General features: G+C 40.6%; 1 protein-coding gene across 2 annotated transcripts in view; it reads left to right on the forward strand.

Moving 5' to 3' along the window:
* Positions 1-11338: 11338 nt before the first annotated feature.
* The window catches only part of LOC137342165 (cytosolic arginine sensor for mTORC1 subunit 2-like), a 52691-nt gene continuing 47056 nt past the window's right edge, over positions 11339-16973 (forward strand). Inside the window, exon 1 of one of the 2 annotated variants that reach the window (XM_068005890.1) lies at positions 11339-11690. In XM_068005890.1, the coding sequence (XP_067861991.1) occupies positions 11578-11690 (113 nt within the window). In that variant the 5' untranslated portion in view covers positions 11339-11577. The remainder of the gene's footprint in view (positions 11691-16973) is intronic. The other variant, XM_068005889.1, reaches the window with a different exon arrangement.

Here is a 16973-nt window from a genome sequence, read left to right on the forward strand (position 1 = left end):
AATATCCAAGTAATCCTAATTTAGCACCAATTGGCAATGGATTGGAAATATGACTCAGAGGTCAGAGAGATTGTTGATGTAGAAAATTGAAAGAGGCACTCTTCTGAAGTCGAGGTTGAGACGCATTATTCAGGAAGAGCAAAGGGAGCTTTATTCTGCATCTGATGAAGCAAAAAGGGAACTGGGCATGCTTGATACTGGCAATAAGTAATAAATATTAAAAACTGTTCCATTCCTCCACAATAATAAGAAAGAAAATGACTCTTAATAAGTTATTAAAAGTAGTTTTCCTGTCAAAACTTCACCCCATCCTCTCATCCTCAATCCCATTCCCTTCCCATCTTTTTTCCCATATTCCCATGCTCCTATTGCCTCCTCTACCTCTTCCCACTATTCCCTTGCTTCATTGCTTTCCCTACACCTTCACGTCATCAAATCACCCCGTATACTCCTCTATAGGAGAATATATTGCCTCTACTCTCCCTTTCATCTCCTTGTAACAGCACTTCACCTTCAGCCCCCATTCCCTTTCGTCATATCACCCACATCCCCATCACTTTACCCCATCATTCCCTCTCCTCCCCTCTCCTTCATTTCCTCAACCCCCTTCCTCTCCCCTCACCTCCCCCATTTCCTTTGTCCCACACCAGCTTGACCCCTAAGTCAGTTTCCCAAGACTAAGCCTAGTGGCCCAAAGGTTGGTAGATGAGCATCGCCAATGGGGAGAGAGAGTAGTTAGGCAGCAAGAGGGCCAAATGGGGCAGTGGAGCATATGGAACAGGGTGGGAAAATGGGCAAGTTTTAGAAAGAGGGCATCAATGATGGGGACAGGAGAGGGGGCAAGCGTTCTGAGTCTCAAGGCCCCACGATGGTGAGAAGGGAAGTGGACAGTCAGGAGGAAAGACCCATTGAGGCAGCAGTGGCAATAAATTAAAAATAATGCTTATAAATTTAAAATAAAACATACTGCAGGGAACATGGCAGCCCAGGAATAAATATTACATTTAAATAAAACTTACATGTAGCATTACCAAGGTGTGTGGAACTCTGGGTGTGTATGTGTGTTTATTTCTTTCCATCTGTGTCTGCCTATCTGTCTTTTTTTCTTTCCTTGCTTGTCTGTATATGTCTTTTTATGTGTGCTGTTACAATGCAGCTGTGTGAAGTGGTTTCAGTTCACATTGTGCTACAGTTATGGTGTAAATCCAGTCGTGTAAATCCAGTCTAATTACGGAGTCAGGGCCTGAACTGACTCATGCAAAATAGAGTGTGACTCTGGCGGACGGAGTCTCACGTCTTTTTGTCCTTTTGGGCCATAACTCTGGATTTGCATTACACATTTAGCATTAGTGCTAAATTTAGCACTGTTTAAAAACAATGCTAAATTTGTAGTGTAAATGTACCCTTTGTCTGTCTTTGTTTCTTTCTCTTCCTGTCTGCCTTTCTCCTCTATCTTCTTCGTTTTTCTCTTCCCTGTCAGTAAGTAAACAATTCCTAGGAAATAATTTTCCCATTAAAACTTGCCCCAAAATTAGTTTTGAAAGTTCATGCTTTAATTTGTGTTGAGGTTTTTGAGAAAAACAAACTCAGAATTATTGTTTATAATCTCTTAGCTTCAAATACTACATAGGTTTTCTGCACAGACAAATACTGATGCATGATGGGAAACTCTTCCACTGTGTACATGTTCAGACTGCAGCATGCTGGGAATTGTAGGCACAGATGCGTGCTGGGAGCTGCTGGTGGTATCGTTGGTCTTTCTAATCAATGAATTCTAGGTTTTCATTGTTATGCACATTGAGCACGGAAAATGCTGTTGCATGGGCAAATTTAATCATTTTCTTGTAATTTTTAAAATTGTTTTTATTTTATTATGGTACAATCCTTACTTCCAGTTTTCAAGATGGCAGACGAAATGATTTTCAAAAGTGTTTTGAGCAATTTGATTGGCTTCTGCTTCTTGCTATTGGTTTATTGTTGCTGACTACCAATTTTTATTTGGAGATTTTTTGAAATTGCTTATTAGTAAGTTTCTTTCCTGGTTGCTACTTGTTGATTGGCATGTTCTGTACCTGTTCAGTTGTGATTTGTCACAGTTTTAAGAATATGAAATTTGATTGTGACACAAAAATTTGCATGATTTACACAGACGCTGAAGTGGGATGCCTAAGCATGGCCCTGAAGTGTGACACAGGGAGTGTGACAGACAGGACATAAGCAGTCGTACCAATTTTATTTTAATACTAGTAAATTGCCTGTGGCATTGCTCACTCTGTCTGTTGATGAATAAGTTTTTTTTATGTACAAGATGGCAATGGATTTGGGAGGAAATTCAGAAACTCACTCCACAGAACTACCTACTGGCCAGAAACTGAAACTACATTTTGTTATAGACAACCATTTACATGCAAGATTTGTATTCTAAATGTTTATGTAGGCAGTTTCAATGTTAAAACTGTGACCAAAAACTGTAACAACAGGTGTGTGCCAACACAAGACTTTTAATAATATGTTATTTAATAATATATATATAAAATAAAGAAGGAAGGAAAGACTTGCATTTTATACAGCACCTTTCACAACCTCAGGATGTCCCAAAGCACTTTACAGCCAATGAAGTGCTTTTGAAGTGTAGGAAATGTGGCAGCCAATGTAGGAAATGTGGCACTCAATTTGTGCACAGCAAGGTCCCACAAACAGCAATGTAATAATGACCAGATAATTTTTTTTAGTGGTGTTGGTTGAGAGATAGTATTATTTAATATATAGATACTAATGGATCTCCCATAGTATTGCTTAAGGTAATTCAGAGGATACACTGATTTGTAATGACAGGAGAGTTATTCCATTAAAATGTAATTTAAATCAGCAGTATGTTTTAAAGCATTGATATTCTGCCTCATTATTATCTGTGATGTGGAGATGCCGGTGATGGACTGGGGTTGACAAATGTAAACAATCTTACAACACCAAGTTATAGTCCAACAATTTTATTTGAAAATCACAAGCTTTCGGAGGCTTCCTCCTTCCTCAGGTGAATGTCAGGAAATCCTGACATTCACCTGAGGAAGGAGGAAGCCTCCGAAAGCTTGTGATTTTCAAATAAAATTGTTGGACTATAACTTGGTGTTGTAAGATCATTATTATCTGATTAGGAGTGAAAGAAATTACAGTATTAGCTGCCCGTACAGTCAGCACATACTTTGGTTACTGGCAATTTAATCCAAAGTCTGATTTTAAACAGTGCCAGTGAGCTGGAACTAAACTGCACCTACATTTATGTTTTACTTTTTAAAGTTAAAAGTGTAAAGTTGAAACTACGCAAATCAAAACAATAAAGGGAAAAACCTGAAACACCAACAATTCCCAAAGGCTGCTGCTGCAAAACACATGCTATTGGCAACTGTAGCCCAGAATTTGCTGTAGCCGGTCTAAGAACGGTGCCCGCCATTAGTTAAGACTTGCCCTGCCCGTTTAATTTCCATGAGATTTTGAACTGCAAGTTGTTGGATCTGCGAGATGGAAATGGCTTGGCGCCCTCTACAGGGCATCTGGGATCTGAGTGAACAGGGCAAACAACTGTGTATCTCCTTAACCAATCAGATTGAAGGATTGTTAAATGACCAGCACAGAGTCCGTCTGTCTGTCTACAAGGCAGTGTACGTTAAAATAGTGAATTCAATATCAAATCAGGTACAGAAAGAGAAATAAAGAGAGAGAAAGAAAGATTGGATTAAGAGAGAGAGAAAAAAAGAGACAGAAGGAAAAAGTAAAAACCAAATCTTAATTTTAATTTTAAAAAAAATTCTCCCAACAACAATTAAAAGCTGAATAAATGAGACTCCACACTTGTAATTGTTAATTTTCAGTGCCAGAGAGGTTGTTTGGCAGTAATTAACACTTATCACGCTGTTAAAAAGGATACTTAGACTGAAATGGACAAGCCCTATCTTTCTGTGGCGAGTTTGGTTCGTATCTACCATGCACTTACAGGAACTTCACATCGTTCAATGCATTTGAATGGTGAGTCAGACAGTGAGATGCCGTTCTCGCGAAGCTAATGGTGGAGCGGCACATCTCGGACAGGAACTTCCGGATTTTCATGTTTAACTGCGCATCTGCCCTCGCCTGAAGTTACTGTGCTATTTGTGCATAAGTAATGGTGAGCGCCGTTAACCTCCATTATTTTGACAGCAAATTCTGAGCCAATGTGATTAAAAGACACAAAACCATTCTGAAATATGTAACATTCAAATGTTGCTTTGTACTAAGAGCTCACTAAGAACGGTAGCCTCAGCTAGAATCATAGAAGTTTACAACATGGAAACAGGCACTTCGGCCCAACATGTCCATGTCACCCAGTTTATACCACTAAGCTAGTCCCAATTGCCTGCACTTGGCCCATATCCCTCTATACCCATCTTACCCATGTAACTGTCCAAATGCTTTTTAAAAGACAAAATTGTACCCGCCTCTACTACTGCCTCTGGCAGCTCGTTCCAGACGCTCACCACCCTTTGAGTGAAAAAATTGCCCCTCTGGACCCTTTTGTATCTCTCCCCTCTCACCTTAAATCTATGCCCCCTCCTCATAGACTCCCCTACCTTTGGGAAAAGATTTTGACTATCTACCTTATCTATGCCCCTCATTATTTTATAGACTTCTATAAGATCACCCCTAAACCTCCTACTCTCCAGGGAGAAAAGTCTCAGTCTATCCAACCTCTCCCTATAAGTCAAACCATCAAGTCCCGGTAGCATCCTAGTAAATCTTTTCTGCACTCTTTCTAGTTTAATAATATCCTTTCTATAATAGGGTGACCAGAACTGTACACAGTATTCCAAGTGTGGCCCTACTAATGTCTTGTACAACTTCAGCTAAGCCAAGGTATATTTGATTTTTCATCGATCCAGAATGGAAAATCCAATAATTCAGGCCAGAACCAAAACTTACTGAATTATGAATAATCAACACAGATCATATTCTGGAAAGGGTGCAGAGGAAGACCACAAGATTGAGTCCCAGTTTAAAACATCGTAGCTTCCCAGAAAGGCTTAAAGAGCTGGGTCTGTTTACTTTAGAGAATACATGATGCAATATCTATCCTCATCCTTCTTGAGCTCTCTGCAGCCTTTGACACAGTTGACTATGCAATCGTTCTCCAATGCCTCTCCTCCGTTGTCCAGCTGAATGGGACTGCCCTCGCCTGGTTGCCCTTTTACCTATCCAGTCGTAGCCAGAGAATCTCCTGCATTGGCTTCCTCTTCTCGCTCCTGCACAGTTACCTCTGCATCTATCCTTGGCCCTCTGTATTTCTCATCTACATGCTACTCCTCGGTGACATCATCGGAAGACATGACGTCAGGTTCCATGTATATGATGACGACACCCAGCTCCACCTCACCACCACCTCTCTCGACCCCTCCACTATTTCTGTGTTGTCAGACTATTTGACTGACATCCAATCCTGGGTGAGTCACAATTTCGTCCAATTAAACATTGGGAAGACTGAAGCCATTGTGTTTGACTCCCACCACAAACTCTGTTCCATCTCCCTCCTTGGCCACTGTCTCAGGCTGAACCAAACTGTTCACGTCCTTAGCGTCATATTTGACCCTGAGCTGAGCTTCCGACTCCATATTCTGTCCATCACAAAGACCACCTACTTCTACCTCCGACTCCTCCCCTGCCTCAGCTTATTTGCTGCTGAAACCCTCAACCATGCTTTTGTTACCTCCAGACTCGACTATTCCAATGCTCTCCTCGCTGGCCTCCCATTTTCCACCCTTCATAAACTAGAGTTCATCCAAAGCTTAGTTGCCCGTATCCTGACCCGCATCATGTCCTGCTCACCCATCACCCCTGTGCTCGCTGACCTACATTGGCTCCTGCTCCACCAACACTCGATTCTAAAATTCTCATCCTCATGTTCAAATCTTTCCATGGCCTCGCCTCTCCCTATCTCTGTAACCTTTTCCTTTCCTACAAACCTCCAAGAACACTGTGTTACTCCAATTCTGGACTCTTGTGCATTCCCCACTCCCTTCGCCCCACCATCGACAGCCGTGTCTTCTGCCATCTAGATCATAAACTCTGGAATTCCCTCCCTCAATCTCTCTGTTCTACCTCTTTCTCTTTCTTTAAGACCCTCCTTAAAACTTACTTCTTTGACCAAGCTTTAGTCACCTGTCCTAATATCTTCTTTGGCTTGGTGTCAACTTTTGTCTGATTATGCTTCTGTGAAGTGCCATGGGATGTTTTGTTACCTTAAAGGTGCTAAAGAAATGCAAGTTGTTGTTGTTGTATACTTAATCACCTCTACTTGGTATCAGGTTACAGCTTGCATTACTTAGCATTGACTGCAATAACAAGTATGTTCAATAAGTTCAATAAGTAAATAGCGCCTGGTTAAGGTCCAATTACCTTGTGTATTTAATCTCCTCTAAATGGTGTGGGGTTACAGTTTGCACTATTCAGCATTGACTGCAGTAGCAAACATGACTGGAAAGAGGAAAGTCATGAATCTCAGCACTAAAATCAACCTACTGAACAAAATCAACGCAAGGGTAAGGATGGGGAAGTCGAGGAGGCTCTTCTCTGCTGGTTTCAGAATGCACGTGGGAGAGATGCACCTATGAGTAACCCCCTTCTAGCCCAAAAAGTCCAGCAGTTGGCTGAAGCATTGGAAAGCCTCATTTAAATCCCTCAGATAGCTGACTACGGAAAAGGAAGTCTCTGTTCCGCCCTGCACACGGGTAAAAGTTTAACTCAGATGCTGCAGGTGCACAGCTGTGGTTAGAAAATGTGGGTGCTATACGAGCCCAAAATAAAGAGGAGGGACAACAGGAACAGAAACTGGATCTGGACAATAAAGAGATTATGGTAACACTGATCGATGTTCGTTTTGCGGGTCTCATGTTGTGGTTATGGAGCAGTATCTGATGTAAAATCAGACTGGGAGGCCCTCGAGGGCCAACGAGATGCCTCGCTGCAGCAATTTCTGGGCCCCTATGTTTTAATCCCCATTATTTTCCACAGTGGATTTGTGGGTCTTGCTGAAGCAGCTGTTGGTGCAGGAATGTCCATGGAGGTTTTTACCACTGTCGAGTCTCCAGTGACCAACAGACGATCAGTTGCTTAGCTATCTGGCAGACTCCAGCTATAATGTCAATAATCAGTAATGATGTGGAGATGCCGGTGATGGACTGGGGTTGACAAATGTAAGGAATCTTACAACACCAGGTTATAGTCCAACAGTTTTATTTGAAAATCACAAGCTTTCGGAGGCTTTTTCCTTCGTCAGGTGAAGTGTGGGATTCCTTGAATGTTACTGCATTTATAGTCAGAGAACAATATCTGGTGATTACAGATAATCTTTCCAACTGCCCGTTGTCAAGGCAATCAAAGTGTTCAGACAGAGAGATGTTACATACAGGACCACCGAATATACAAACGGCCAGAACAGCAGTCAAGGACATTCAGCCACCGATCTTCGGTTAAGCGTTCTCCAAGGCGGCCTTCGAGACACACGACAACGCAAAATCGTCGAGCAGAAATTGATAGCCAAGTTCCGCACCCATGAGGGCGGCCTCAACCGGGATCTTGGGTTCATGTCACGCTACACGTAACCCCACCAGCGAAAAAAGAGTTATCTGTTTTTAATACAACTGATCATTCTCTCTCTTTCTCTTCCTTTCGGATGTTTCTCTCTCTCTCTCTCTCTCTGTCTGTCTTTTGTTCTGGCCGTTTGTATATTCAGTGGTCCTGTGTGTAACATCTCTCTGTCTGAACACTTTGATTGCCTTGACAACGGGCAGTTGGAAAGATTATCTGTAATCACCAGGTATTGTTCTCTGACTATAAATGCGGTAACATTCAAGGAATCCCACACTTCACCTGACGAAGGAGAAAGCCTCCGAAAGCTTGTGATTTTCAAATAAAACTGTTGGACTATAACCTGGTGTTGTAAGATTCCTTACAATAATCAGTAACAAAGCGTATCATAACCAGTCCTTCCGTGACTGGTGGGCACCGCAAGGAATGGAGTGTCTTATAGACACGAGTAATAATATTATGATTTAGATTTATAAGTTTCTCTTTGTTGAAAGTACATTTTATATTTGAGTTTCTTTATTCGTTGTACCCCTTTTATAAAAAAAGTGAGGGGGGGGGGCGAGCACGTGTACATATTTTCTTTCTATTGTGACACTGGGGCAAACCATTGTTTGAAAAAAGGCATAAACCGTTGTCCTCTGGCCCCGATGCAAACATCAGTCACCCTCGGCGACCAAAAAAATCTCATCCCGAACACCATTAGCCAAGAATTTTTATTCAACAACTTAATCTGTATGGAGCATGGAACAAAATTAAATCTTTTTAAAGTTTGATGGATTTTTTTTCCACTGATAGTGCCTCATAGTTGTTATTTGAAAATGTTCTGTTTGGTTGTCAGTGCATTCTGGGTATTGTAGTTACAGAGGAGTAAGGCGAAAACTACAATTCCAATAATGCATCTCCCACACACAGACACATAACTAGTCCACAGCAGCTGGAAATCTGCATCACAGAGACACAATGAAATTTCCAACTTAAAACTCAGGCTGGAGATAGAAAAGCAGGCAGAAAACTTCTTGGAGAAATTTCTAACATTAGGTAACCAAGTTTGTTGATTTTATTCAGAACTATGTCATTTTTAATGGTTTTTTTAAGTAAACGTTATTCTAGTTGTATAGCTGATTCGAATGAAGAAGGAAAATTGAAGTTGTTCATTGTGTGAAGAAATTATTGGGGTGATTCAAACAGTTGGCTTTATGGAACCTGCAGTTTGTGAATTGTAGGTATGAAAAAAATTGAGCGATTTGATTGTTTGGTTTTCTGTTAGCTACTCCTTCCCCTTGGCGGTACTATTTGTTACTTTTTGATTCGTTGACATTTAATCAATCAGATATTTGATTAATAACAACAGCAAAATGGTCATTTCAGCTAATCATATGTTTGTAGGTTAAAAAAAATAATGACACTTTGGAGCTGTGACACTTTTGAGGCCACACTTTCAGGTGTGATGCCTTTGAAAGATGTGACATGACAGACACACACTGCATACAAGAGTTTTAATTATACAGATAGATAAATTTGTAAGAGTTAGTACTGATTAAGGTGTGCCTGGTAGGGAGGAGCTAAACCAAGGTGGAGATAATGCATCTCAAGATAGTATAGTGTATACACTATACTATCTTGAGCTAAACTATATATAGCCAGAGAGCTAAACTATATATACAGAGCCAAATTTGAAGGTACAGTGGCAGACCGCAAGGTAACTATATACATACATATTATATATATGAACTACTAGTACTGAGGTATGACTGCAGATCATAAGGTGGTAGCTTGGTGGTTGATAACCTTAAGTAGGGTCTACCAAGTTTGCAGGTACATCAACAGGCTGACTAATGGCAAAAATTAGGCTCTAGAGTTAAGACAGTAGGCCAAACTACAAATAGAACTATGGGCCATAAAGTCACACAGTACAGCAGTAGGCCAATTAACAAGGAACAAGGTCCATGAATTCTCAAATTAAAGTCTGTTTTATAACCAGAATGAGGATCCAAGGTATTATCAAGGAGATCATCGGTTGACTCGCCAGTGTAAATAGTGTTTTCTTTGTCCCACTATAAGATAGTGAGCTAAGGTGTTAGAAACATAGTGTCCCAAAGCTAAGATGACAGGTGCAAAGGCATATAGACAAGGTCAGGCTGCAGACACAATGGGAACCAAGCAAGGGTCTCAACCACAAATAGAGGCAGAGAGAATTCTAGGGGAAGATTAAGTGAGCACTAGACACAAAACTGGCAAGAGATGGTGGAGGAGAATAGCTGTGTAGCAGTGATTCGGGACTGGGAAAGCACCAGGAGCAGCTAGATATTCACTAAGCAGTTATTCTATTATCCATAATAGCATTCAAAGCAGGCAATCCAGAACTTATTTAAAATTAATTGAATTACAAAGCTAGGAGTTGGCCACTGCTTCTGGAAGACAGTTTGGTGCATTTCACCCAATAGCTAAGGTGTTTTAGAGGCCGGTGATGCATGCAGTTAGAAGACGACAGACATTTTAGCCTTCAAAAGCCTACAAATTAAGTGGAAAACAGGAACCATTGTACTAAAACTGCAAAGCAGGTCTATCAACTTTCCAATATTCAGCAGAGATCTTGACTATCTGCCTTTCCCGTTTCAGGATCACAATCTCAGGCTTGCATGCACTAGGCCAGTAATTCTCATAATTACTCTTGCTTCTTTCTGTAGAGAGTGAGAGAAAAGAGAAATACCCAGAAATTATCAGCACAGTCAGTACATGCACACTTCAAATTCTGATCCTGAAACAGGAAAGCAGGAGATCAGATCTCACACGTGAACCTCCTGTTGAACATAGGAGAGTTGATAGGCCTGTCTTCTGACTGTAACAACAGTAGTAAAGGCCCTGTATTAAGTGGCAGTGATAATTGACTTAAGGCCACTGTGCTATAGAACACTCTCCTCCCCAATAGTGCTCAGCTTGGATATAGTCTTAGTTTCATCACATGACCTCCCATCACCCTGCCTCCACACTCCTGCCATTGGCTGCCAGACACATCCATCCTCGCAGTGCCCCGCCTCCCCATGTCAATTGGATGATTCTTGACTGTCAGTCAAACAGCCTATTCCCCATCTAAACTATTCGTATAACCAATAAATGAAAGTTCAAAGAAAAGTAAAAAACAATACACTTTTTTTAATGGCCCTATGATTGTTCTTCCTGGTTACTCGCAGCAGTGTCCCAAAGATTAATCTTTAATCCCTGAAGGCTCCAGGACAACCCTAAGTGATACCAGCACTCCAAAAAATCAGCCCAGGAATTCTATAATGGTTGCATTTTCTCTCACTGCACAGGACAACCATTGGAGGAGCACAAAATTGAACAGGTCCTGAGGGTAAACTTTAAATTTAATTTTTGGCCTCAGAAAACCCTGGCAGCTCGGGAAACGTTGTCAAAACACCATTGAAGTGTTATCTAGGTGTTCAGAAATATTGGAGGAGGTAGACTCATGTAAATTTCCTTGCAGGGTCCCTGTCACCCTAACACTAACTCTGTCCAAGATAGTTTCAGGGAACGGTAAAATTTACAGGTTAACTGAACTAATTTCCAATCTGATAGAATCGAACATTTTTGGTTAAAAACTTTGAGGTGGCTTTCTGCATTTTGCACATTGTTCGGTTTGATTTTCAAGAGATCAAAACGATTCTCATCTGTTCTTATTTTCTCAATGCAACAGAAAGGTTAGTGGGAGGAGCGTGCTGTCCCTTTAAAAAAAAGTGGCTCGGAAGTGAACCATTGCCTGTTCAAATGGTAAACGCGAGGCAGCCCGGAACAGGAGCTTTACAGAGGATTGGAGTCAGGTTCGTCTGATGCAACAACGCTCGGATCTGGTGCAGCGCTTCCCTTTCAACAACGTTGGTTGTTTTAAGAGCAGATTCTAAGTAAACCGATGCGATTTGCTCGGGCGGACCGGACTCTTTCATTGGATTTTAGCGTGTGAGAGAGATGGACCTTCACATCTTGGAGCACCGGCTCAGGGTAACGAGCCTCAGCAAAGCCGGGCTGGAGCGTTACACACACGGGCTCATCAAACTGGTCTTCCTGCGGGACAGGACGAGGTAACAGCGCTGACATTGACACTCGCTTGTTTCACGCTCTCGGGCTTGCATTGCAAAGCAAAACTGGCCCCGTTGTTCTAATAGTTTTTAAGGATTTGGAGTAAAGATGCATCTTAAAAGGTCTAATTTTCATTGCATATTAAGTGGAAACTGGGAATCCCGCCCCAGAATTAGCCCTTTTTGTTGTGTTTATTTTGAGGTCAGCCATTCTGACAACTGGACCTCGGCTCAATGTATTGTTCAGTCTTGGGTTTGTATACAGTAGTAACCATTTTTTTTAAATTTAAAAAGTACGGTGACTTTGTTCACTTTGCCTTAGGATTGAAAGCATGATTTTTTTTTAAAGGCGATTTTATAGTTAAAGGGAAATAATCCAGTGATTGTGGTGGGGTGCTGTCAGCCTTTAGGTTAAATAGTTACCCTAATTTTTACATATTTTAAAAACGGTCTTCATATTTTATGCAGTATTAAAGGGGCTTGGCACACCCACCCTCCTCATGCAAGAAGTATTCCCCTGTTGTGCAATGAGTTCTACAATTCTTCTCATTAAAGCGTTGCGACATGGATTTTGTTATTTTACTTAGCTCAGCATCATTGGCATATTAATCTTTTTTTTGTTTTTCTTTAAGCACGAGGCAAACCCTGGCAGTTCAGCTGACATCCAGAAGGCCCCAGATTCATTTCATGGCCTGTAGTTAGGTGATCTCAGTTGGACAGTGGTGGGGGTATTGTAGTACTCCTCTGTGAACTGGGAGAGGGGGGAAATCTGACCAGGGGCCCTATTCTTTATCGTGAGCCAAAAACTTCTGAGAGTGCAAATGTGAGGACAGAATTGAGATCAGCTGTGGTATGTTTGATCTGCAGATTTAACTGTCTATCATGGCATAAGTAAAGGAAGAAAGAACTTGCATTTATGTAGCACCTATCACATCTTCATGATGTCCCAAAGCACTTCCTATTCAGTAAATTGCTTTTGAAATGTAGTCACCTTTGCTACGTAGGCAAATGTGGCAGCTAATTTGTGCACAACAAAGTTCTACAAACAGCAATGAGACATATGACCAGGATCTGTTTTTACATAGAATTACATAAAATGTACAGCACAGAAACAGGCCATTTGGCACAACTGGTCTGTGCTGGTGGATATGCTCTACACTAGCCTCCTCCCACCCTACTCAATCTAATCGCATCAGCATGACCTTCTTCTATTCTGTTCTTCCTCATGTATTTATCTAGTATCCCCTTAAAGGCATCTATGTTATTTGCCTCAACTACTCCATATGGTAGCAAGTTCCACATTCAAACTGCATTCTGGGTAAAGAAGTTTCTCCTGAATTCCTTATTGTTTTTGGTGGTACTTAAGTAATAAAGATTGACCAGGACATTGGGAGAACTCCTGCTCCTCTTTGAAAAGTATTATGAGAGTTTTTACAGCCACCTGAAGAGGTGGGGAGCCTCTGCTTGATGTTTCATTTGAAAGGTAGAATGAGAATTAATAACTGAGAATGGTGTAACAACAATTTCAAGGATGTTGACTGCAAAACCTCTGAACCACATTCTTTCCAATGGCAGAGGGCCCCAGACTTTACCACTGCTGCTCTTTTATGCCTTTGTAGTGGTGGCTGATCATGGTCATTTGTAGAAAGTTTTTCAGTAAACTAGAGAAGACCAAATGATCTTTCTAATTCTTGCATTTGTCAGTGAGACCCCTTTTGTAAGTTTGCAATTCTAGCCTTTGTGGTGAGACAACCTGCTAGTCATGTGTAATGTCCCAACATGGCCTCATTCAGCCAGGAGTGAGGGGCATGCTAGATTCTGACTCTTTCACTGGCCGTGGTGAATAAACAGAGATTGAAATTGTGACGTTAACGGGGCCCGTCAACTTGGGGAGAAGTATTTTCAATATGAAATGCTCCCTCTCCCGATTCTCGTACCTGTTCAGAGAAATTACGCCTAGTCTCTGCCAGCCACTCGCTGAAATCCTGCCATGTTTCGTTGTTCACGTGGCAGAGAGCCGCTGTGCTGATTATATGGTGGATCTGTTGGTATGTGGACCTTGCTTGTGGAGAACGGATTAACATCCCTTCTACTCCTAGATACCAGTTTGAAAACTCAAACAATGCAGGCTAGTACTGAAATTGGACCTTTTTAGGGTTGACTTTTGGGGACTGGGGGCTCCAACAGGCTCCTAGCGACTTATAGAGTAACTGAAAAATAATTACTTGCAATGTTTCTTTTATTTTTCTAAGTTTATTCGTAAAGCCAATTATTACAAATCCAAACAGGAAGCAGTTGAATAGTGTTTTCCAAACTAAGTGCTGAGCATACATACTTTCTTTTTATTTCTGCGCACTTCCCCCAAAACACATGGACAAAATAATGTTAATTGGGAAATATTACTGCAAAGCTCAAGGCTGCCAGCAGCTCTGTGCAAAATTAGTTTTGATGAGAGAGATTTACGTCCAGAGCATAATCTCCCCTTGGAGGAACCTTTCAACAGTACAAATTATTTTAAAATGTTGTAATTTTAACACTTCCTGAGCAGCATCCGCTGATATTCCACACGATCTTGCATTTACACTCGAATGAGGAAATTTATGTTTTAGAGAATTCTGCATTGAATTTAATTAACCTTTTCCTACTAATACACAGTATGTTACTCTTTTGCTATTGGCTCCATTATCACTGCAGGAACAGCAAAGAGCACAAGTTTTTGTCAGGAATTTCTACTGCAAATTAGGAAACTACTGTTACATTCATGTAGAACTTGGAATATTAAAATTTAACTAAATGTACTTGACAGGGGTAATTCACCAATTTATTGCTTCCCTTTTAAGTGACTTCCAGTGCCGTACTGAGGGAGTGCTGCACTGTCGAAGTTGTCGTCTTCAGATGTTATGTTACGTTACACCGAGGCCCCATCTGTCCCCTCACATGGTTGTAAAAGATCCCATGGCACTTTCTGAAGAAGAGCAAAAAAGTTCTCCTGGCCAACATTTGTGTCTGTCAATGTCACTGAAACACTTTCTGGATCATTTATCTCAATGCTGTTTGTGCAACCTTGCCATGTGCAAATTTACTGCTGTTTTTCCCTACATTACAACAGCAACTACAATTCAAAAAAGCAATTAATTGGCTGTGAAGCACTTTGGGATATCCTGAGATCATGAAAGGTGCTATATAAATGCAATTTGTTTGTTTCTTCCTCCAGAGTCGTTTCCCTTTTACTGTCTTATTTATAATTCTGTAATGTGTAAGGGAGTTTTAGGACTACAGCCCTAAAAAAAGTGGAAATTTTCTCTTCCTGAAGTTCCTATGGAATATGTTAATTCTATATTCACCCTATACTTTATTTGAAACAACACTGTGTGGTCTACTTCATTTTCCGTCAGGTGTTTCCTTCAATCTGCCCAGCATGATATTGAAGGAAGGAAGGAAGGTGAGGTAGAGTTATTTATTATTGTGGGTGTACATATACAGTAAATTGATCCACAACTTGCACTTTTTGCAAGTAACTTCATCATTATGCTATGATACAATTATGAAATAAGCAGACTGTTGATAGTAAAATCAGATAGGGCTCTTGCCCTACAGAACTATCTATTTAATCTGACTCATGGGTAGATAATTGCAGGATTAATGCATGGTATCTGATGGTCTTAATGCAGGCTAGGCAGTGATATAATAGTTGTAAATGTGGCAAGTGAAACTTTACATTTGAAATGTTGCTTTGCATTGTTTATCTTGTGTGTTCTGAGTGGTTTGGGGCAGCTGAATCTCCTTTTTAACGTGTGTCTGAGAGCGCACAAACCAGAACAACAGAGAAAGAGTTAACTTAACTTAAAGGAGGGAAATCCTGGAGGGACTGTATCATAATTTGAGCACGATGTGGAGATGCCGGTGATGGACTGGGGTGGACAAATGTAAGGAGTCTTACAACACCAGGTTATAGTCCAACAGCTTCATTTGAAATCACAAGCTTTTGGAGCTTGACTCACCTGACGAAGGAGGAAAGCTCCGAAAGCTTGTGATTTCAAAGAAAGCTGTTGGACTACAACCTGGTGTTGTAAGACTCCTATAATTTGAGCAGGGAGGGAAGTTAGCAATTTTAAAAAGTTTCACTTGCCACATTTACAACTATTATATCATTGCCTAGCCTGCATTAAGACCATCAGATACCATGCATTAATCCTGCAATTATTTTTTTAAAACTAGGAATGGCATGTAAGCAGGAGGTCTACAGTAACAGTAAGTATTATTATAGAGACATTTGGTCAAGGAAAGATGTAAGTTAATTTAAGTTTGGGATTTTTGGTTCTTTGTAAAAATTCATGTACTAGCCTGATGGAACAGTTTGTTCATTGGTTTTAGTTAAAGCCTGATTGTCAATAAAGATGCTATGATTTGTATTAATTTTGTTCTGCACAACATATGTTGTGCTTCTAACCATGCAGGAACAATGGAGGGAATTATAAGGCAGATTATTTAATATCATCAGTCTGCTTATTTTATAATTGTATCATAGCATAATGAAGTTACTTTGATGATAAAATAAAAACTGTTTTCAACCATACTTCGCTGATCTCCTGTGTCAAAGTAAGGTGGAGAGAGACCATAGAGGAAGGAAAGAATAAAATGCAAGCAGATCTGCAACAATGGCCAGATTCGCTTGACACAAGCTTAGGCTGTGTCGATGGTACTTCAGTCAAATGAGTTACAGGTTTTGGTATTACTTGCTACATTTAATCTATACTAGACAGTTTATTTGGACACTGTTAAAAGGATTAAATTAACTTTTTTGTTGCTGATGGCCTTCCTATAATCATGGAGAGAAATGTGAAAGGTGGTTCAGTGGGGTCAATTTATGAGCAGCATTTACAGCCATTTCATCAAATTTATATGAGGCTTGTTTTGACTCAAACATACTTTACATTGGTGCCATAGTTTCTACCTAGTTTCTGGTGTCAGTTGAAATAATGGATGTGATAGGCTAAGTATTACATTAGTGTACCACACAGTACCTGAGAAACGGGCCAGACTGTAGCTGGCAGCAACATGCTCCAGAGCAACCTGCCAACTCCACACCTACCTGCTAACTGACAGCTATGGCAGGCTAGCAGAAATGCTCATCCACTTATAACATTTAAAAGTGTCTTTAATGCATATTAATGTGAATTCCTCTAAGTTCACTTTTACTGTAAATGTTATGAAATAACATACTTGCATATGGACAGAACAGTTTTAAGATCAGTCTGTAAAAGAACACTTTCAAGGCTACTGTAC

This window comes from Heptranchias perlo, chromosome 25 (assembly GCF_035084215.1).
Source record: "Heptranchias perlo isolate sHepPer1 chromosome 25, sHepPer1.hap1, whole genome shotgun sequence".
NCBI lineage: Eukaryota > Metazoa > Chordata > Chondrichthyes > Hexanchiformes > Hexanchidae > Heptranchias > Heptranchias perlo.